This window comes from Sciurus carolinensis, chromosome 2 (genome assembly GCF_902686445.1).
Source record: "Sciurus carolinensis chromosome 2, mSciCar1.2, whole genome shotgun sequence".
In the NCBI taxonomy this organism is placed as follows: Eukaryota; Metazoa; Chordata; class Mammalia; order Rodentia; family Sciuridae; genus Sciurus; species Sciurus carolinensis.
The window spans coordinates 171,631,296-171,655,468 of NC_062214.1; the positions used below are offsets into that span (position 1 = coordinate 171,631,296).

General features: G+C 37.6%; 1 protein-coding gene across 3 annotated transcripts in view; it reads left to right on the forward strand.

Moving 5' to 3' along the window:
• Window positions 1-24,173, forward strand: part of Psen1 (presenilin 1) — a 70,521-nt gene that overhangs the window by 39,865 nt on the left and 6,483 nt on the right. For all 3 annotated transcript variants that reach the window (XM_047538768.1, XM_047538770.1, XM_047538769.1), the window contains exons 6-11: window positions 5,738-5,805; window positions 10,952-11,172; window positions 14,334-14,432; window positions 18,722-18,808; window positions 21,403-21,576; window positions 23,920-24,038. In XM_047538768.1, coding sequence (XP_047394724.1) covers window positions 5,738-5,805; window positions 10,952-11,172; window positions 14,334-14,432; window positions 18,722-18,808; window positions 21,403-21,576; window positions 23,920-24,038 — 768 coding nt within the window. The remainder of the gene's footprint in view (window positions 1-5,737; window positions 5,806-10,951; window positions 11,173-14,333; window positions 14,433-18,721; window positions 18,809-21,402; window positions 21,577-23,919; window positions 24,039-24,173) is intronic.

Genomic DNA, 24,173 nt, shown 5'->3' on the forward strand with positions numbered 1-24,173 from the left:
CAGTCTACTGACTGAGCTATCTCCCCAGCCTGAATATGTACTTTTTTAAGAATAGAAATTGATAATGCTCTAATAAAAAATGTGAATAGAGATGAGAAAAAGGAATAGAAATTGAAGTATTTTAAACCCACTGTTTTATAATAATGATGCTTCCCTTCCTCCCATCTTCTTTCCTTCTAACTTATGGTATACTTTGGACTTTTTCCCATCTCAGTTTACTTTCTTATTATTACTTCAAATCTTGGTAATTATATATTTTTTAATTTTTAGAATTTTTACTTTGTTTTTAAAATGTTTTATCAGGACTGGGGTGTGGCTCAGTGGTAAAATGTTTGCCTTGCACGTGTAAGGCACTGGTTTGATTCTCAACACCACATAGAAAAATAAATAAGTAAAATAAAGTCATTATGTCCAACTAAAAATATTTCTTTAAAAATGTCTTATCATTTTGAATGTTGTCATTTTCCTTGCCCATGTGTTTAAATTTTCTTTTATTACACTTATTTTTATGTTCTATAGTAATTTTAATAACTGACTTTTTGAGGGGATACGAGTATACTGACTTTTACTCATGGTGATTTGTTTCCTTGAGTGCTTTATAATCATTGTGAATTTATATTCGCTAAGGTTATATTGGGAAATTCTATGAGACCTGTCTTTTGCATGGACATTAGAACCTAAAATTGTATATTTTTGGAGATTGGAGTACACTTATAAGCTACCTGATGACTTTGGTACCACCTAACCCCTTGATTGCTGCTATTTTTGGGGTCGGGGGGATGTTCCTGAAAATTTCCATTCTTCTTTGTGACTAAGCTTAACCTGTATTTGAAAGTATATTTAAAATATTTACTATTACTAGTATTTTATAGGAGGAGGATTTTTAGAATCTCCTCAGAGAGGAGAGGGACTGTGTGCTCTTCCTGCCCTCCAGTTTTATTGGGAGTCCCAGGGAAGTTTCCAGAGAGTTCCTCCCAGGTCCATCTTTTGACTTCTGACTGACAGCAGGATAACATCAGACTTTTAAGTCCCCACCATGCCAGACAACTCTAGGCCATGATGACCTCAACTGGCCTTGCGTCTCTCCTGCATATAACAGGTGTTTTGCTGAGGAATATAACATATACTGTGGACTTAAGCCAGGCAGGTGAATTGTCTTTTAAAAAGAAAAGCATGTGGGGGTCAGCAAAGTGGGCCCAGAGACAGTGAGAAGTAAGGGTGACATACAACAAAGGAACTGCACTGGTACCTTGAAAAGAGGATGGTTTGGTGCTCACAGAGTTGAGTTTTTAAGGAAATTGAGTAACCTTGCTTTTGCCTAACTTTCCTGCCTCCTTAATCCGTTTCTTACCCTTTGAGTAGTCCTCAGCAAACTTACTTTGTGAGAGTCTTGATGTTTCCATTGACAGGGTGATTGGAGCTTGTGACATAGCCTTGGTGGTAGGGGAGGGTGCAGACTACTTGGTAGGATGTGACCTGATCTGGAAACAACAGTTTTTCTTAAGGGAATATAATTAGTTATGGCCAGGGAGATTTTTGACTTACCAGGCCCCCTCTTCCAGGTGTTTGCCTGTCAAATAAGGCCCCCATGGTTTTCAGTTGTCCTTTTCCTATTCACCCGTTTATGACCAGCAACCTAACAAACTGATCTGGTTGAGTTAGGCTGCAAGCTCTAATCTGTAGGCTGTGGCTCTAATCAGTTCAGTTTTCAAAGCCTTTGCAGTGCTTCTCAGATTTGGCCCACCTGTGCACCATCTAGTCACCAACCTGGGACTGTAGTGGTGGTCTCTCTGAAATTCAGTTGTCAGGAGTCTGAATACTCTTGAGGATCATATCCACAAATGGTCACCACCATAGAGGTGGGTCCACAAGTTCATTAACAGCTTAGAGGTTGCTTTCATGAACTTCTGGTTTAGTTTCTGGTTTCTCTGGGATTCCTCTTCCATTCCTGCAGCAGAAAACTGTGGTCTGATTTCCTAACATCAGATCAAAGTGAAATAAATCAAGGGCTGTTTTGCTTCATTCTGGGGTCTAAGGCTCCTGTAATCGGAGAGGGAGGTTCCCCTCTTTCTGAATTTTGGTTTCTGACACCCCCATTGTACCACCAAAGAGTGTTTGGTGGCTGGGCAGGAGAAAACAAAGAAAAGGAAGGGGAGGAAAGGCTGTCTCAGCCACCTGGGTGTTAAGATGCCGGATCATGCTCCTTAGACCAGAACTAGACTTCTGGAGCTCCCCCTTGCCTCACTAATGCCCACTCACATTGGGGTTGAGTTCAGGTGGAGGAAGGTGGTACTGGAGGGAAGAAAGTGGAAACACTGGTGCTGCCTGTGGCTTCCAGCAGTTTCCCCGGCCCCTTTCCTGTTCGTAGTCCTCAGTTAGCTCTGGCAGTGCTTTCAGGCCAGGTTTTGTAGTTGCATTCAGTGGGAGAGACCAGGTGGAATGTGCTTATGCTGTCATATTCAGTTCTGTGCATCTTTTAATTATGCTAAATTTTAGACAGTCTAAAGTGTTTGTATCCAGCCAGATTTCCACACTTGCTCATTTGTATTGTTTTGTTTTTTAATGATCAAGTCTTAGCAAGCAGAGCCAGTTCTATAGAAGGAAGTTGTTTACTTTGACTCCTAGTATAAAGTAAAAGGAACTTTTGAGTCAGAAATTCAGAATCTTGCCAGGACCTGTTTGGAAATAAACCCTGAGGATTTCTCATATCAGAGGTTGATTGTGCAATGCTTGCAAGAAGCTAAATAAGACCAAACAAACCTTACAAAGGTAGAAACAGAAAATGTAGTTAATTATTACACACCATTTGTTATAGATGGGTTGTAACTTATTAAAGTTACATGATTTCTAGCTTGGATAGTTCAGGGTTCAGAAGAGGTACTCGCTGTTATGCACTGAAACAGGGCTCTTGTCTTTCAGAGCCTTTAGCATAGGGAACCTGAATTAGGGATCTTTGCAAGATGAGAAGGGTCTGTTTATCACCTGATGTTCTAGAAAAGGAGGGTGCTATTTAGTCATCATCAAAAGCTTTGAATTCAGGTAATAATTCAGAAAATTATCACATAAATCACCAACCTAAGTAGCAAAGCTATTTACCATTATTAGTCAAAGGGCTAACAATATACAGAACACTTACAAACACCCCAAATAAGTAAAAAAAAACGTGAACAGAGAAGTTGTAGGGAAGTAAACATGGTTAATAACTAGGTAATTGGATAAATGTATGTGTATATTTCTCACTCATAAAAAATGCATATTAATATCAAATTAATATATTTGACCTATTGACTTGATAAAATTAATCCAGTCTTTTTTGTGAAGTAACTAGCGCAAAATGTATTAATAATCAGCAATTAGAAAAAGTTTATACATTTTAATAATTTTGCTTTTTCATTTATCCCAAAGAATAAATTAAAAATCCTAAAAAAATTTGTGTACTAGGATGTTCATATTAGTATAAGTTATAATTGAGGAAAATATCAAATTTTCCAAATGGTAAATTGTTAGCAGTAGAATCTAGGATGGGATATGAGTGTTCATTGTAAAATTCTTTAAGTTTTGCTGTGTATTTGGAAATTTTCATAGTAAAATGCAAGGGAAAATTTTTATGATTGAATACCAGAAAGAGCTTTATTATATTTCAAGTAAATTAGAATATTTAAATGTCTAAGGAGTACCAATTTCTAGGTGAAACCTTCAGAGGTGGGGCCTGGAGACTTTCCCCAAAGTGTACCATTTTATAAAGTTGTTTAAAATATGGTGAGAAATTTTAAGACATCATTTCTTTCTAAGGAATTAACAATTACTGAATTACTGATTGAAAAGCCCTTGGGTGATCAAAACAGAACCGTAGCGCTGGGGATTGAACCCAAAGCATTGTGCTTGCAAAGCACATGATTTGCCATTGAGCTACATCCCTGGCATCCCCAACTGGATTTTTATACCTCAGAGCTGATTATTGGGACAGTTGGATCTATGGAGGAGAGAAGAAATTAAAAAGAAAAAGAACAAAACAGCATTCTCAGTATGGGGATTTGATGTCATTTCCTCAAGATTTCACTTGATCTCTACTGGTTAAGTCAGAGATTTGGAAAAGGTATTGGTTTTGTAGCTCCTTCTGCCATTAAATAGTAAAGTCCCTTGAAAAGTTAAAGCCAGTAAAGAGTATAGTCACTTCAAATAATTTCACCTTGGTGCGGGGGCATGTAACTCAATGGTAGAGGGCTTGCCTAGCATGCATGAGGCCCTGGGTTACATTCCCAGCACCATAAAAAAAAAAAAAAAAAAAAATTTTTTTTTTTTTCATTTTAGGGTACAAGTTACTTGGCACTTTGTCAGTGGGTATACATCTCAATTCTCTTCTTTAAAACTCCAAACTTCTTGGATTGTATAATATTTTCCCAAATATAACTCTTATGTGAAATTACCATTTAAAATCTTTATCTTGTAAAGTAGTTTACAAAAATCACATTCTGATTTTATTCCTTACATTAATGAGATGAACAAGAATAATAGTGACTAATAGGTATATAGTGCTGTATGAATTCTGCATGATAATGCTTGACTGACTTGGAATTTTTAATATTAATACTTATTAATGAGTCTTGTCCAATAAGCACAGAAGTATTGTAGTAGTTACTGAAACTTCAGCTTCTGAGTATTTTTTTATCAAGTGAGTATGTATTTAGAAGACCTGTTTTTTCTGTGAAGTTTATATATGTGTGTGTGTGTGTGTGTGTGTGTGTGTGTGATCTGATTTTTAATTATTTTTATCATTATTACAAAAATACTGTAAAATTCCATATTGATTTTTAAAATGGTTTAAATGTCATCTTTTCTTGATAATTTGATATTTTAAAATTTCACCTATTTTTAAAAAATATTTTTAGTTGCAGAAGGGTTATGTGGTGCTGAGACTCAAACTCAGTGCCTCACACTAAGCAACTGCTTTACCACTAAATTATAGCCCCAGCCCAATTTCTAAAATCTATGTCTTGGTAAAGTTTCTATTTTATATTATGACTAATTCAGCACACACACACAAAAAAAAATCCATGTTACTATGCATCGATCCCAAAGCCATTTTTGTGTTCTCCCACTTAGAAAGCAGAACATGGAACCAGGCATGGTGGCACATACCTGTAGTCCCAGTGACTTGATTGGCTGAGTCAGGAGGATCACAAGTTCAAAGCCAGCCTCAGCAACTTAGTGAGACCCTATCTCAAAATAAAAAGGATTTGGGATATGGCTTAGTGGTTAAGTGTCCCTGAGTCCAATCCCAAGTACCAAAAAAAAAAAAAAAAGCAGAACATGCATTGATACAGTTATGTTTAGAGTGCTTGCCTAGAATGTGCCCAGGTCGGAGTTCCATCCCCAGTACCACAAATAAGGATTGTGGGGAGCAGAACATTTGCACATGTACTATATTGTTTGTTTGTTTGTTTTTGTTCTTTGCACTATTGAGGCTGGAACACAGGGCCTCACACATGCTAGGCAAGTGCTCTACCAATGAGCAATGAGCTATGTTCCTATCCCTTTTTAATTTTGAAACAGAGTCTGACCTAAGATGCTGAGGCTGGCCTCAAACTTGTGACCCACCACCTCAGCCTCCTGAGTAGCTGGGGTCACAGTTGTGCCACCGCTCTCAGTTCACATGCTCACTGTTTCTGATGTAAGAAGTTCACACTGTTTAAGGATTTGGGATCTGCTGATCATATTGGAATGCTTTCCTTTCTAGGTCATCCATGCCTGGCTTATTGTTTCATCTCTATTGTTGCTCTTCTTTTTTTCGTTCATTTATTTGGGGTAAGTGATGAAATTAATTTTTAGTCTTTTTTTCAGACATTAACTCTGTTTGGACTCCATAACTGTCCTTAAAGCCATGTACCTTGAGAAGGAATTACTCTTAAGCCATACTTGGTATATAAGAGACAAAGTATTATCAATAGTACAGATATTCATTTTTGTTTCTTGTTCATAATAAGTGAAAGAACTCACAACTGCACTTAATTCTAAACCTTTTTCAAGACTTATGTTCTTCTAGTAGAAATATGAATTGCAAAGTTAAAAAAAGTCATAAGAATGTATATGAACATGATAAATTAACTGATTTTTAGGTTTTTTTGTTTTTGTTTTTGTTTTTGGTGGTGGTGCTAGGAATTGAACCCAGGGCCTTATGCATGCTAGGCAAGCACTCTACCAATTCAGCTATATCCCCAGCCCTATGGTTTTTTGGTGTTTTGTTTTTTGTTTTTTTTTCAATTTTAGTTTTACAGACTGCATTTTGATTCATTGTACACAAATGGAGTACAACTTTTCATTTCTGTGGTTGTACACAATGTAGATTCACAACATTCATGTAATCATACAAATTCATAGAGTAATAATGTCTGTCTCAGTCCACTATCTTTCCTTCCCCCACCCTCTCCCACCCCATTTTCCTCTCCAGCATCCAGAGTTCCTCCATTTTTCTCTTGCCCCACCACCACTCCCCCCCCATTATGTATCTTCCACTTATCAGAGAAAACATTTGGCATGTAGTTTTTCAGGCTTCGCTTATTTAACTTAGCATGATATTCTCTAACTCCACTTACCAGCAGATGCCATAATTTTATTCTTCTTTATGACTGAGTAATATTCCATTGTGTATATGTATCACAGTTTCTTTATCTGTTCCATCAATTGAAGGGCATCTAGGTTGGTTCTACAATCTAGATATTGTGAATTGAGCAGCTATGAATATTGATATGGCTGCATCACTGTAGTTTGCTGATTTTAAGTCTTTTGGGTATAAAACAAGAAGTGGGATAACTGGGTCAAATGGTGGGTCCGTTCCAATTTTCTGAGGAATCTCTATACTGCTTTCCAGAGTGGCTGCATCAATTTGCAACTCCACCAGCAATGTGTGAGTGTGCCTTTTTCCCCACATCCATGCCAATACTTATTATTGTTTGTGTTCTTGATAATGGCTATTCTAATTGGAGTTAGATGAAATCTTAGGGTGGTGTAAATTTGCATTTCTCTGATTACTCGAGATGATGAGCACTTTTTCATATATTTATTGATCACCTGTATATCCTCTTCTATGAAGTATCTACCCAGTTCCATAGCCCATTTGTTGATTGGGTTCTTTGTATTTTTGGTATAAAGTTTTTTAAAGTTCTTTATAAATTGGGGAGATTAGTTTACTGTCTGAAGTGTGAGCCCTGTGGTTTTTACTCGACCTTTTTTTTTTCTTTGAAGTAAAATCTTATGTGAAATTTTCACATAAAAGATGAAGTCTCTGCTAGTGAGAGTAGCAAGGCTCAGAGATTGGTCAGCCTGTCCTTTCTCTTAACCCAGTGGCAGAATACAGTTTGTAAACCTTCCTGTCTCTTAAATTAGAGGCAGTAAAACTAATAAATAAATCAAAGAATTAAATCTTTGGAGGGCAAGAGGGAATAACCACAGATAACAAATGTCGGAGTCTTCGTGAAAGTGATGATTTTCTCAAAAAAAAAAAAAAAAAAAAAAATGTCATTAAACCTGACCACTGGGGCTGGGGAGATAGCTCAACTGGTAGAGTGCTTGCCTCGCAAGCACAAGGCCCTGAGTCCGATACCCAGCACCGCAAAAAAAAAAAAGACCACTGAAAAGAATAAAGAAATCTACGTGGACAAAGAAAAATACAGAAAATTGTTGGGACTGCTACCTCACCTCCACTGGTGTCACCAATAGTACCAGGCCAGATGGTTTCATAGGGATTTCTATTAAACCTTTAGGGGATGGATACCTCTTATACTATTTTAACTACCACAGAACATTAAAAAAAGAAGAAAAACTTCTAGGTTTATGTTATGAAGCCAGCATTAACATTGATAATCCAAACCCTGTGAGTCAAGAAAAAGAATACTGTAGACCAATCCTATTTATTGATGCCAAAACAATAAATATTAACAAACAAAAATATTAACAACATACTTTAAAAGAATAATACATTATGGTTAAACAGAGTTTATTTACAGCATTAGGAAATTTTAACATTAAATCACATTATTTGTCTATCTTTCTTTTTTTCATTTTTTTGGTACTGGGGATTAAACCCAGGGGGCTTTTACACTGAGCCTCATCTCAGCCCTTTTTATTTTGAGACGGGGTTTCACTAAGTTGCTGACTGACTTCGAACTTGCAATTCTCCTGCTTCAGCCTCCCGAGTCACTGGGATTACAGGCATGTGCCACCACGCCTGGCAAAGATCATCATTTCTATATGTGCTGAAAGGTATCTGATAAAATTCAACTCATTTTTCTTAACCCAGAGATTTTTTTTTTTTGTACTATTTGTTTACACAGTAAGGTGCTAATCACACAGCAAATATAATTTCATTGTGAAAGTGAACTTTGGTAGAAGAAAATCACCACTCATTTTTGATAAGATTCTTTAATAAAACAAATAGTTACTCCTCTCACATGATAAAATGTACAGTCCTCATTCTCAAGGCCAGTATCATCCTCATACAGAAACTCTGGGTCAGAAACAAGAATTAGGGTTGCCTTTGCCAGCACTGTTGTCTCACTGTGCTTTGGCAAACATAGCTAAAAGAGGAAAAGAAAGAAGAGCTATTTAATTTGGAAAAGAAGGCTAAATTATCAATATTTGTAGATCAAATGTTTACTTGTCTTTAGAATTAACCAAAACCAATTAAAATAACTAAGTAAATTCCATAAAGCAACCAAAAGCAAAATTAGTAAATACATATCAATAACTGTCATATAAACTGTTAGAAAACTTAATGAGAGGGAAAATCTAATTTATATTAGCCAAATAACAAAACAAAACAAAAACAACCTGGGATTAAATAAGCAAAGATCTATAATTAAGAAAATTTTCAAAAGCTTCTGATAAGAAGATGCAAGCAAACGGAAAGATTGTACCAGGTTCATAGGCTTAATATCATAAAGAGGTTAATTTTCTTTAAGTTTATTTTAAAATTTAAGCCCAGTAAGAATACAAATAGGATTTTTTTTTTTTTTTTTTTTTTTTTTTTTTTTTTTGGTGCCAGGGATTGAACCCAGAAGCACTTAGGCACTGAGTTGAGTCTCATCCCCAGCCTTTTTTATTTTTTGTTTTGAGATGGGGTCTTGCTAAGTTGCTGAGGCTGGCTTTGAATTTGATTTCCTCCTGGTTTAGCCTCCTGAGCTGCTGGGATTACAGGTGTGCACCACCACACCTGGCTAGGATTTATTTTTAATCTGGACAAGATGATTCTAAAGTTTATTTGGAAAAATAAATATGTGAGGATGTCCAAAAAAAAAAAAAAAAAAAAGGAAGGAATCCTAGGCCTACCTAATATGAAATTATTAAACTATAATATTAACAGTGATAGCTGTATCATGATTAGACAAGATTAGAAAGTCTAGAAAAATGCTCAGATACATAATGGAGTCTAGTTTATGGAAAAGGTGGCATAGCATCAGTAGGCTATAGATGGATTATTTAGTAACTGGTATGGGGATAATTGAGTAGTGATCTAGGGGGAAAATTTGGAATGGACAAAAGATCTAACATCCTGAATAAAAATCACAAAATTTGGAATGGACAAAAGATCTAACATCCTGAATACAAATCACAAAATGCTAAACATTTTCTCTTTATTTCATATACAAAGACTAATTTATATATGAAGAACCTCTAGGGACTGGGGTTGTGGCTCAGTGGCAGCACACTGCCTGAGGCCCCAGGTTCGATCCTCATCACCCCATAAAAATAAAGGTATTGTGTCCACCTACAACCAAAAAAAAAAAAAAAAACGACAATAAGACCAACAACCTATCAGGAAAAAAAAAAAAAAAAAAAAAGAAAGAAAGAAAACAGTGGCCAATGGATATGAAAAAATGCAAAAAGATAACCAAAAACCACAAATTATTCATACATGTATGACAATATATGGTGAAACTAATGCTAAAGATACCCATTAAATTAACAAAGATCAAGTAGCTACATAATATCCTATGCTGACAAAAATACAGACAAATAAATGCCTAATAGCATATAATTTTTGTTAAGAGCAGTTCTGTATAGCTATTAAAATGTTAAATTCATGTCTTAAACCCAGTATTTATAGGAATAATAATTACATCATTGTTTCTAATAGAAAAAGAATAAATTTGTCTAATTGTCCATCAGTTTAAAAAAAAAAAGTTAAATAAATTATTGTACATCCATGAAGTAAAACTATTAAAAATAAAACAGGGCTGGGGAGATAGCTCAGTTGGTAGAGTGCTTACCTCGCAAGCACAAGGCCCTGGGTTCAATCCCCAGCATCGCAAAAAAAAATAAAAATAAAAATAAATAATAAAACAGAGTCCAGGCCTGCTTGAGGACCACAGGGAAAGCAGTCCAAAGGGATCACTGAGGAACCGGGCAAGGACTCTGGTTGGGATTTCCCAAAAAGTAATAAGGCATTTTAGGTAGTATAGTTTTGTATTATTTTTAAATTGTGGCCTGTGATACTGGTTTCTATTTATATGAATGATACAGTTTCTTGTTAAAATAAGCTCTACTTGAAGAAAAAGTGAATATATGGGAAAATGTTAGATAAATAATAGCATAATAAATATAGGCCATGGTAAACATATGAAGGTAGGATTTGAATATCTCAAGGTTCAGAGTTCTAAACCTTGTCTTGGTCCACCATGGTGTTGCATGCCTGTAATTCCAGTCACTTCCTTCCAGGCAGGAGGATCACAAATTTGAGACCAGCCTGGGCAACTTAGCAAGACCCTGTTTCAAAATAAAAAATAAAAAGGACTGGGAATTTGGCTCAGTCATAAAGTGCTTGCCAAGCATGTATTGGCCCTAGATTCAATCTTCAGCACCCACCCCACACATACACAGTCTTGGTGAGAATTATTGTACATAATTTTTCTTTTAAATCCCCCACCCCTCTCTCTCTCTTTTTTTTTTCTTTCAGGGAAGTGTTCAAAACCTATAATGTTGCTGTAGACTACATTACAGTTGCACTCCTCATCTGGAATTTTGGTGTGGTGGGAATGATTTCCATTCACTGGAAAGGTCCACTTCGACTGCAGCAGGCATATCTCATTATGATCAGTGCCCTCATGGCTCTGGTATTTATCAAGTACCTCCCTGAATGGACTGCGTGGCTCATCTTGGCTGTGATTTCAGTATATGGTAAAACTCAAGACTGACACTTTATTCATCACAGAAATGTGTCACTGGTGTGTTTTCCTTCCTCTTCTAGTTCTGTTAGCAAAAATCCTAAGTTATACCCCATAGCTCTTCAATAGATGATTACAGTTTTTTTTGTGTGGTGCTAGAAATGGAACCCAGAGCCTCAAGAAGCACTCCTCCACTTAGCTGTACTCCCAGTGCCTGAGGTTAAGTTCTTTAAAAATGTTTTTTCACTGTCCCAAGTTTTAACTCAGTGATAAGTTGGGGGTAGAGCCCAGGGTCTTCTGGTCAGAAGATTTAGAATCAAACCCCCATCTCTTAACACGCATGACCCCCAGCACCACAGAAAACAAAAATCCATCTTGGCCACGGCCATTTTTATGACCTTAGGAAAGCCACACCAACTCTTCGAGCTTCAGTTTCCCATTGTTACTTTGGAAACAGTGCTTCATAGTTGTGAGAGTTCAATGAATTGAATATGTCTTGGAAAGCATTTGCAGAGGGCTTGACACACACACAAAATGCTTGCTTTATTTTTAAAATCAAAATTAGGTTAACCTGTTTTTATAAAGCAACTTGAGTGGAATTAACCCTTTAAAAATTGAACTTAATTGTACAATGAGATTCAAATTCTTTAACTAGTGTGACATGGGTCCCAGAAAGCTAGAGTGGACCCTAACCATAAGTAACCAAGGTAGCCAAAAAGGTATGCGCTCTTGACAGTTGCCCCACATGAAAACCAAAAGGAGATGCGTTTTCAGATGTCAGTGGCCCCTACATGCTATACACCATGCTGTTTTACCACTATCCAAATACTTATTAAAATGTTTGTTGACCTGCAGCAGCCAACCTTATCATCCATTTGATGAAGAAAACCTTGTCATCCCATTTGATGAAGAAAAATTCCATGGAAATAAAAAACACATACACATGCACGCACACCTAAAATTCCTGTTTTGGAGTCAGAATGCCTTGGTTCAAATCCATACTTTTCTGCTAGCCTTACTTTTTGGCTCTCTGACCACAAGCGGGTTATTCAACCCTCAAATCTCAATTATTGTGAATATTAAATGATGCTTATTATACACTTAGTATCAGTAAATGTTAGTTTTTTTTAAAGACATATAATCACATGAGGTAAGCAGGGTAGTTATTAACCCTGTTATATGGCTAAGTTTATAAAGGTAAATTATTTATCCAAACTTATGTGGTTTGATCTGGAATTTGAATCCCAAGTCTAGTATTCTTCCACTACATTATGCTGTTTCTACTATTGACCCTCTGCCTCTTCCACACATAACACAAATGATCATCTCTACAGATCTTTGTATTTCTTTAAAATAAGGAAGAGCTGGGGCTGGAGTTGTAGCTCAGTGGTAGAGCGCTTACCTAGCATGTGTGAGGCGCTGGGTTTGAATCTCAGCACCACATAAAAATAAATAAATAAAATAAAGATCCATCAGCATCTAAAAAAAAAAAAATTAAAAAAAAAAAATAAGGAAGAGTGTAGTATCCAGTATTTAAAATAGTGATTCTCAACTTCGTTTTTACGAAGTCTCAAGATGTTTTGTCACCAACATTCTAAAATTTTCAAAACAAAATTAATTTTCATTCACTTTAATTGCTCTAAAAATAACTGAGCTTTTCATTTCAAAATTCTATAAGGGGAAGTGTGTCATAAAACCAAAATAGTTAACAGGATGTGGCAGCTGCAAACAAGCTGAGGATCTCATTATTTCAGAGCAAGGCAGATTTCCCTTTTCTCATTCAAGCAACTGGAATTAGGAGTGGTGAGGGTGGAGGTTTCTTTTGGGGGGGGGACCAGGGATTGAACTCGGTGGGGGCAGGGCACTCAGCCGCTGAGCCACATCGCCAGACCTATTTTGTATTTTATTTAGAGACAGGGTCTCGCTGAGTTGCTTAGTGCCTTGCTGTTGCTGAGGCTGACTTTGAACTTACCATCCTCCTGCCTCCCAAACCACTGGGATTACAGGCACCCGGCAAGAGTGGAGGTTTCTGTGTGTGTGTGTGTGTGTGTGTATGTTACTACTATGTTCTTTTTAAAAAATATTTTTAGTTGTAGATGGACATACCTTTATTTTATTTATTTGTGTGCTGAGAATTGAACCCAGTGCCTCACACACAAGGCAAGCGCTCTACCACTGAGCCACAACCCCAGCCCTGTTCTTGATTTTATTTTATCATTATGGTTAATTATTATACAGAGTTATGACCACTTAGATTTAAGATTTTCTTTTACTTAAATGCATCTAAACACTAGTAATGTCAACATAAGTCAAGTCTTTCCTTACAAATTTAGCTATTCCTGTTTTATATTCTTAAATTATTAGAAATTTAGAAATTTACTATATTTCAGTATTCCCACTTTTCATGACAGAAAAATCTAAGAAAAATTGCAGAAATGGTAAATCAGAAATAATGTAGGCATATTGCTGCTTCTCTTAGTTGCTATTTTTTTGTAAAATAAGCCAGTTTTCAACACTACATATATTCTAAGACATGAATATTTGTGAAGTGCTAGAAACTGAAGCTTTACCATACAAAGAGGTATTAATTATTTTGTTTTGTTTAAATTTACTGCCCTCTTATTTCAAATATACTTAAGTAGTACATATGCTCACTTCCGTGGTGCTGGGGATGGAATCCAGGGCCTCACCCATTCTAGGCAGTTGCTGTTTGTGGCTGAGCCACAGCCCCAGCCCTGTAGTGTTTTTAATATGGAGATAGAATGGATCTCTTCTGTACATATTTTGAAAAGCTCAATATTTTGAGTAAAGCTTCTGCTTATAACTTACAGGTGAGATTTGTTTGGAAATGACTCATCCCATTTCTGCTTGTCATAGATGATTGGCAGCTGCTCTAGAATAGTTCTGTCTTACTGTTTCTGTCTCTTTCCTTCAAACTAAGAAGACTCATCCTAGAACCCAGGGATGATACTAAGCAAAATAGCAGTCAAACCCCAAAAGCAGTTTTCACAGATCTTCTGTGGTTTTGTTAATTTTGTTCAGGTTTTTTCTTCCACCAGTTGACTTGCCAGTTATTTCATATTCAATCTACATTTTTTTGCATAAAAATAAAAAATGCTAAGCCTTTTTCCTTGGTTAATTCCTCCCTAAACCCATTTATTTTCTTCTTTCTAGATTTAGTGGCTGTTTTGTGCCCAAAAGGTCCACTTCGTATGCTGGTTGAAACAGCTCAGGAGAGAAATGAGACTCTCTTTCCAGCTCTTATTTACTCCTGTAAGTATTTTAGAATGATGTTGAATTTGTAATCAGATTAGAACTTATGGAAGTCAAATGTGTGTGATTATGATTATCATGGTGCCTTTTCTCACCTTAAATATACACTGTTGTTAATGGAGGTCCTGCAGATCTCCTGTTTTCTTGCCTCTATTGTCTGCTACATTCCCATGGTTCAGGAGTTTTCAATAAAGGTTGAAAGAAGAAATTTTTAGAGATCGGGAAGCTATTTTTTTCAGTTTAAAATCTTAAAAATTATTGAGCAATAGGTACATATTTTGCAGGTTACTCTTGCCCTAATTAATTCCAAAAAATTATACTGTTCATTCCAAATATGTTGCTGTTTTTGTTTTTGTTTTGTTTCAGAGTCACACTGTGCTTAATCATTTTGTAAATATTGATCAAGAAGAGTACTAGATGAATTTAGAAATGCAGATTAGGGCACGATCAAGGATGCCTTTGAACAGGGCATAGTGGTACCCACCTGGAATCTCTGCTACTCAGGAGACTTAGGAAAATCAAAAGGTCAGGGCCAGCCTGGGCAACTTAGTGAGTCTCTGCCTCAAAATAAAATAAAAAGGGCTGGGATGCACCTCAGAGTTAGGGCTCTTGCCTAGCATGTGTGAGTCCCTAGGTTCCATCCCCAACATCATGGGGATGACTAGTTCAGATAACTGCACTAGTTGGTGATCACTGGGGAATCAGAAAGTTCTTGTGCAGAAGAGTAATGTGATCAGAGCTGAGTCTATAAGCTGACAGCATCGTATAAGAGGACTCACAAGGTGTGCACTGAGATAAGGGGATGCTTAGGAAGCATCACTGAGAGGGTATCTCCCTGATGGAGGCACTGTGTGCCTGAACTCTGGTATTGGCAGTGGCCTTCCAGGGAAAGACTTGGTGAAAGGCTTCAGGGAGAATCATTGGTCCTTAGCAACTAAGGAGAGAAATGTTAAGCATGAAGAATGGGCTACGTGGAAGAAATTATTTTCTTGTTTTGTTATGGGGCACAAATTAAGAACAGACCGATCACCACTGAGAAGTCCAAATTTGAGAGTCTTTATTAAGCTGGCCAGCTGACTGTCTCACACAATGCCCCCCAAAAAATGGCTATTGGGAGAACACCCCAACCACAGGGTTGTAGGGATTCTTATACCAAAAATCACATCAATCATAAGTGTCTTTGCTATGATTCAAAATTACAAACTAACATCATGAGATCATCAACAGAGGGGGAAGTGGGTCAAAATGACCCTTACCGGGCTGGGGAGATAGCTCAGTTGGTAGAGTGCTTGCAAGCACAATGCCCTGGGTTCGATACCCAGCACCGCAAAAAAAAAAAAAAAAAAAAAAAATGACCCTTACCTAGGTACAAACTAAAGAATGGTTGCTAACATCCACACAATCACTGTTTACATGGTACATTGTTTAGGAGCAATAGGAATCAAAAGAGAGCAATTCTTTACTACATAGGAGTTGCCATTGTATATTATTAAATATGTCACACCAAGTAACTTATGATGGGCACAGAGGCAGGGTGTTCCCATGGGAGAAGCTTATTTCCTACATAACATGGAGTCTCAGAGCAAAATGGAGTCTGTTTAGTCATTTCCCTTAGAGTCTGGCCTATAACATTCTCATGGAGTCAGATCTGTCAGCCCATCACAGTTTGAGGGGTCTGCTTAGTTTCATGGACTTCTGTGGCCCGTATTTAGTTTGTGGGACTTGTGGGTCATTCAGATAGAAATTTCCAGAAACAGTTCAGAAATGAAATTCACTTGGGGAAAAGTTGATATTAGAGAAGCAGAGTTGAAGGATCCACACGGAGGTGATAGTTAAGATCTGGAATGGGTGAGTGATTCAGATACAAATAGAAGAGAAGAGAATGCCAAGGGTAGAACTTTGTCAACTACTGTGTTTAGAGAATAAGAAAATGAAGAGAAGATACTAAAGGGAACAGAAGAAAATACTTATAAATTGAGAAAACTAGTGTTTTTGTTTTGTTTTGTTTTTATACTGGGGTTTGAGCCCAGGAGTATCTACCACTGAGCCACATACCTAGCCCTTTTCATTTTGAAACCAGGCCTCACTAAGGTTCTGAGGTTAAACTTGAACTTGTGATCCTCCTGCCTCAGCCTCCCACTAGAATTACAGGTGTGGGCCACTGTACCAGGCAGGACCAAATACAGTATTCAAAAGGGAAGAAAAATGTGTGTGTACATCTTTGTTTTGCTAGTGCTGGCAATGGATGTGCTGGCGCGGACAGAGAATGGATGGTGAAGAAAGAGAGGTGTGGTGTAGATATCACCCACTTCCTCAAAGCTTCCTCTGATAAGTTGAGAGGGGAGCAAGTCTGAGTAAAGGTGTTTCCAGGAGAGGAAAGATTTCATCATTTTTCTCAGGCTGACAGGAATAAGTCAGTGGAGACCAGAAAGAAGGAATAATTCTTGGAAAAAAGTTTTCAATAAAGCAGGTATAAATTGCTCTAAGAGCTCAGGAATAGGAGGTGGGTCTAGACAAAGGCCTAGGCAGCAGGAATCTGCGGTGAGAAGTTTCTAAATCATTAAGTTTGAGAGGTTTTTTGTTTTGTCGTTTTAAAACCAAAATGTAAGAAAACCGCAACACTTACCAGAACCTATACCTATACCTGGAGTGTATATAAACATACATATGGAAAGTTTTAAATCAATCTTGTCTGTTCTTTAAAAATACAATCCTTTTATGCATTTTAATTCTCTCCCAGTAAGGTATTCAGTTTGCGAAAGACTCTTATCCTCAAGACATGTGTGAACGTGTTTGTTTTATCTCTGTCACCAGACAGGACAAATGTGTACCTAGCCTTTGAACTAATGACTTCTTCCTTCCTGCCACTCACAGAGATGGTCGGTCCACTCTGGTAGCTAATCTAAATGTGAAGCCAACAGTTCTCGAGTTAGAGCATTTTGCGTGAAGCTTTCCTTTCACATCAAGTAAATGCCTGCTGTTTCATTGCAAAAAAAGGCTGTAGAAATCTAAAACCATGTACGTGGCAGTCGCTCTCCTGTTTCTTCCTCATTTTGTTTTGTTTTTGCAGTGCTGGGGTAGGACGCAGAGCCTGATATATGCCAGGCAAGCACTGAGCCACATCCCCAGCCCTGTTTCTGTTCTTAGAATCTGGATATAGTTAAACAGTGGATTGCCTGGTGGATTATACTATAATGGAGCTTGTTGGGTCTCAGATATTATAAGGCCATGATGCATGAGAAAGGTGTGCACCTACTATGGAAGTTTCAGCCTCTTTGGTTGTGAATTTCTTTTATGAGTTTTTCAAGAAGCCTAAGAGCATTAGGAACATGGGTGAAGTTATAGAACCATAGTGAGAAAAAGCCAGATACACACAGATATCAAGCATCTTGTTTAAAATTGCTTACTATGACCAGACTAGCCTCAGAGTTCTGCTGGCATTCGGTTCCCACCATAGCCCTGTGTGGCACATTTGTTGATATTTTTGTTTTATTGTTGATGTATCATCAGGATAAATTCCCAGAAGTGGTTCTACTGGGTCAAAGGTTAACGTACATGAAGTTTTGTTAGATGTTACCAAATTCCTCACCAGTGGAGAACCATTTTCCATTCTGCCTGCACAGTATCAGAGAGAAGCACCATTTTAAAGTATTCACCTTGTCTCTAGCTAAAACATGGTTGCGATGGGTGTGTGTCTTGATCTGTAGAGGTGTGCTGATACATCATGTGTTTGTACAAGGCACATAAAAGAGGCCAGTTGACTATCCCCTTTATGTTCACTGAGTTTAACCTTTTATTTTTCTTACTACATGTATAAAACAATTTAGCATTATTGAAAAATCAAGTGAACTATAATGTGAAGGAAGCTAATCATCACGTGGGGCTTTTATGGGCCCATCTGTCCTTGAATTTAATTCCAGTAAGTGTTCTTCATTGATGCGTTCATGTTATCTTGGGACATTTGCCTTAGGACATGTAGCCAGTGTGTCTTGTTGGCTAAACAGGTTTCCTTGTGACTTTTTGGGGAGTAGCAAATGCTGGACAGACAGCTTGGTGACAGTAGCGCAGGGTCAGCACTACAGCTCACTTTCAGAGTTTTGTTGTTTGTTTTTAATCTGTTAAAACCAAAGAGAATATTTTATGATTTTTAATTTACTTCTCATTGTTAAGGATGCTTAAGCAGCATTACGAAGATTGGTGGCTTGTGTAGAGAATGGCCTGCTATTTGTTCATAGTTTCCTTCTGTGTTGACACGTCTTACCTGGAATTTTGTTTTTCTCAACAAACAGCAACAATGATGTGGTTGGTGAATATGGCTGAAGGAGACCCAGAAGCCCAAAGAAGGGTGTCCAAACACTCCAAGTATAATACACAAAGTAGGTGACTTTTATTTGGTAATATCCTGGTTTTGTGGGGTCATTGTCATCACATAGACTAATAGTGGATTATAAAAGCATTGGTTTTAACTTCTTTCCTTTGGTCATAGACTCCTTTGAGAATCTCCTGAAAAAACTGTAGTAATGCTCAGTAAATACACAGATAAATATTACAGGAGTCCACATACCTCAAACCCAATCATCCAGTCAAGGCTAAGATTAAGATTAAGATTAATTAAGATCAAGATTAAGATTCTGCATTAAACAATTATTAAGAATATAAGTAACAATAAATGTTGGCAAGAATGTAGGGAAAAAGGCATGCTCATACATTGCTGGTGGAACTGCAAATGGGTGCAAACACTCTGGAAAGCAGTATGGAGATTCCTTAGGAGACTTGGAATGGAACCATCATTTGACTCAGTTATTTCACTCCTTGGTATATACCTAAAGGACTTAAAATCAGCATACTAGTGACTCAGCCACATTGATGTTTATAGCAGCTTAATTCACAGTAGCTAAGCTATGGAAACAACCTAGGTGCCCTTCAATAGATGAATAGATAAAGAAACTGTGGTATATATACACAATGGAATATTACTCAGTCATAAAAATAATGAAATTATGGCATTTGCTGCTAAATGGATGGAATTGGAGACTATCATGCTAAGTGAAATAAGCCAATCCCCCTACCCTGAAAAAAAAAAAGGTCAGATGTTCTCTCTGATATGTGGATGCTGACTCATGATAGACGGGGGTGGAGGGTTGTTACTAAATTGGACAGGTTTCCTATGTTCATTTATGAATACATGACCAGTGTAATTCCACATCATGTACAATTCCTACAAGAATGGGAAGTTATACTCCATGTATACATGATATGTCAAAATACATTCTACTGTTATGTATAACTAAAAAGAACAACAACAAAAAATATTCTGCCATTAAATCATAATACCAGGTTAGAAAGGTGCAAGTTGAGGCTGTGATTTTTAAAAAAAAATAAATAAATAAACTCACTCTGGACACCATGATGCATGCCTGTAATCCCAGCTATTCAGGAGGCTAAGATAGAATGATAATTTAGCAAAATCCTGTCTCAAAAATTAATTTTTTCTTTTTGGTACCAGGGATTGAACCCAGGGCTGTTTAACCATTGAGCCACATCTGCAGCCCTCCTTAATTCTTTATTTTGAGATAGGGTCTCGTTAAGTTGCTTAGGGCCTTGCCACATTGCTGAGGCTAGCTCTGAACTTGTGATCCTCCTGCCTCAGCCTCCCAAACCCTGGTATTATAGGCATGAACCACTTTGCCCAGTTTAAAATAAAATTTTAAAAGGTACTGGGGTATAACTCAGTGGTAGAACATTTGCCTGATGTGTACAAGGCTAGCACTGAAAGAATGAGAGAGGAAGAAAAAATGTATTGTTGACTTCACTATGTATTTTAATTATTTTTTAATGTGTGGAAGTTTCTCAAAACTGTCATACTCACCATTTTCAGTCAGCTCATCATTTTGTTGTAATGGGCCATTTATAACAAAATGACTGGCCCATAAGGAAATTCACAGCCTGCCCCCACCACCGCCAGTGAATCCACTTTTATAATTTAGTCATTAAAGCCAGTAGTGTGTGCCATCAGGTTGCAAGTTTGAAGAAGAAATGCATTCTCTCACGTGACAAAGTCCTGTGGCATAGGGGTCTGTAGGGTTGGTTAATCTACCAATTATTGGTATTAAAAAGGGCCCAGAGTCTTTCCTCCTCCTCTGCCATCTTTAGTGTCTGGAGTGCTTCAGCCCACTGCTCCTCACGGTCATGACAACTACAGTCACAGGCTTCGTGTCCAGGTAGGTCACACACAGGGAAAGAATGAAATGGTGTTTTTCCTTGGAAAGAGGCAGAAAAATTTCTTCAAGTTCCCAGCAGACTTTGCTCAACATTCTCTGGCCAGTACCAAGTCACAACCTCTTGGTCTTCAGATTGCCCCTGGGAAGAGGAACAATGGGGTTGCTGTGCTTGACGTGGCTTGATTGGTTTGCCACCAGATTCATATGGGCAAGTGGTGGAAACCCAAGCAAACTAGAACTCTGCCATCAGGAAATAAGGGGGAGATGGCTCCTGGATAAGCTTAAGCTGTGTTAATCAGTTTTTAGTTGCTGTGACTGAAATACCTGATAAGAACTTAGAGGAAAAAAGATTTATTTTGGCTCACGGTTTCAGAAGGTTCAGTCTGATTGGCTGACTTCAGGGCAGAAACGTCATGGTGGAAGACTGCAGAGAAGGAAGGGACCAGAGAGAAAAACCCTTTCAGGGCACACTCCCAGTGATCTACTTTCTCCAACTGGGTCCCACCTCCCCGTAGTCTGCTCAGCCAGCAATGGATTTATCCACTGATGAGATCAGAGCCCTTTGATTCTGTTACTTCCTAAAAGCCCCACCTCTGTACACAGGAGACTTTGCAGGGTATTCCAGATCCAAACTATGCTTTGTGGTTTAAGAGCTTTGTAACCATGACAGTCAGGTTATTGTTTCCATGTAATTTTCTTAATGAAAATTTTCTAACTATTAGAGCTGTAATTTCCACTTTCTCTTGAAGGCACAGAAAGGGAGGCACAGGACAGTACTGCAGATAATGATGATGGTGGCTTCAATGAGGAGTGGGAAGCCCAGAGAGACAGTCATCTAGGACCTCATCGCTCTACAGCCGAGTCACGAGCTGCTGTCCAGGAACTTTCCAGCAGCATCCTAGCCAGCGAAGATCCAGAGGAAAGTATGTGCACTTCTGTATGTTGCAGAGTCATGGATTTCTCTAGGTGCTGCATTATCAACCTCTCAAGAATAAAATGAATTGAGAGCATGACCATTACTCTCAACCACACTATGGCTTTTAGTGGGAAATAGTTAAAAGACCAAATTCTGATTGTGACTACTGTAGTCGGTATAAAGTGGTCTCCCAATGTGATTTTAATTTGCATTTCCTTGATGGTTAATGGTGTTAAGTGTATTTTCCTGTGCTTTTGGCCATGTGTCTATTTTCTTTGGAGAACTATTTAGATCCTTAGCTCATTTATTGTCTTTTTATTATTATCATTTTTAATATTTTTAGATGGACCCATACATATATTTATTTATTTATTTATTTTATGTGGTGCTGAGCTTTGAACCCACTACCTCACACATGTTCCACCACCGAGCCCCAGCCCCAGCACATCTTTTTATTATTGAGTTGTATTTATCATTCTTTATATATTCTAGATCCAAGTCCCTTATCAGATAAGTTATTTACAAAAATTTTTCTTATTTTTTTTGAAATTTTGTAGGTTGTCTTTTTTTCAGCTTCAAATGTTAGTTTCTTGGGCTGATACTGTGGCTCAGTGGTAGAGCACTTACCTCGCACATGCAGGGCACTGGGTTCGTTCCTCAGCACTATAAAAATAAATAAAGATATCGTGTCCATCTACAACTGAAAAATATTTTTTTAAAAAAATTAGTTTCTTATAGCACTTAACATTTGAAATCCAAAGTCTTAAGGCTAGCATTTAAGTCCCTATATGTGCCAAGAAGTTTTCCTCTATTTTTACTCTGATAGCAACCCTATGAATTCCCATCTCAGAACAGAAGAATTTGAGAATTGAAGAAGAATGTTTAGAATTGAATAATAAAATAATAACCCAAATTAAAAATGGAGAAATGCTTTGAATAGACCTTTCACAAAGTCTGGAGATGTCACTCAATGGTGTGGTTCTTAGGATGCACAAGACCCTGAATCCAGTCCTGAACACTGCAAAATAAAGTAAATAAATAATAGACCTTTTACCAGAGGAGAAATATAGTGACTAATAAGTGCATAAAAATATACTCAACATTGGGGCTGGGGAGATAGCTCAGTCAGTAGAGTGCTTGCCTTGTAAGCACAAGGCCCTGGGTTCGATCCCCAGCACCCAAAAAAAAAAAAAAAAAAAAATATATATATATATATATACTCAACATTAATTGGGATGGCTGTGATCAAAAAGACTAATACCAAGCACTGGTGAGGATATGTGATAGAACAGAAGCCCTCTTGCTTTGCCAGCAGGATTGTAAGCTGATATAACTAGCGTAGAAAACAGTCTGGCAGTTTATTGAAAAGCTAAAGCTAAATTTATCATATAAGCCAGCAATTCTTCTCCTAGGAATCTACCCAATGAAAAATGGAAACTACCTGTGTCCACAGACTAAAGTATACAGATGTTCGTAGCATGATTCATAGCCCAAACTAACAATACAGATGTCCAGTGACTAGTCAGTGAATAAACAAAATATATAATATACAGTGGAGAACTATTCAGCAGTAAAAAGGAACCACAGGACTGTGGATAGAGATCAGATATAGAGAGGGCATAAAAACTACAGACACTTGCAGTATCATGGATAAACATCAAAAACACTAAGTGAGAGAGACCAGCCATAAGACTTCGCTCATGGGCCTGGGTCTATGTATATGAAACCTCTAGAAAAGGCAAATTTACAGAGGTAGAAAGCAGATGAGGGGATATTAACTATAAATGGGTTCAGAGTACCTTCCTGGGGGATGGAAGTGTAGACTGTGAAGATGGTTGTCAGCTTTATACATTTTCCACTCTCATTGAATCACACTCTTACAATGGGTGGATTTTATGAGAGAGTATACCTTGGTCAAACCGTTTAGGGGCTCTTAGGAGGATTTATTAGTACAAGTCCTGGGTGTAAACTAGGTATTCAGTGGATGACAATTATGTTTGGTGGTGGCTTGTAACAGCAGCATCTGTTGAGACTCTAGAGTCATTGACATACAATCTGAGACTCCTGTTGTAGAAAACCTAGCAGAAACTTAATTTTGTCTGTAATTTACTGACTTCTTTCAGTGCAGGGTTATATTTTTGTTGTTTGTTTTGGTTTTTGAGACAATCCCACTGCATTGTCCAAGCTGCTCTTGAACTCCTGGGTTCCAGCAGTCCTCTCACGTCTGCCTCCCAAGGAGCTAAGACCACAGATATGCACCACCTTGCCCAGCTCAGGGTCCTATTTTTGAATTATGAAGTCATAGCAAAGAAGGACAAACTTTTTTACATTTGTAATCTTTCCTTTTTAGGGGGAGTAAAACTTGGATTGGGAGATTTCATTTTCTACAGTGTTCTGGTTGGTAAAGCCTCAGCAACCGCCAGTGGAGACTGGAACACTACCATAGCCTGTTTTGTAGCCATATTAATTGTAAGTATACACTAATAAAAATATGCCAGGGCTCCTAATGTCAGAATTTCTAGTTCTCTATCCCTTCAAGATAATTTGCTTTTAACCCCACATGAGCCAAGAGTACCAGTCACCCCAGAAGTGTTTTCAAAACAC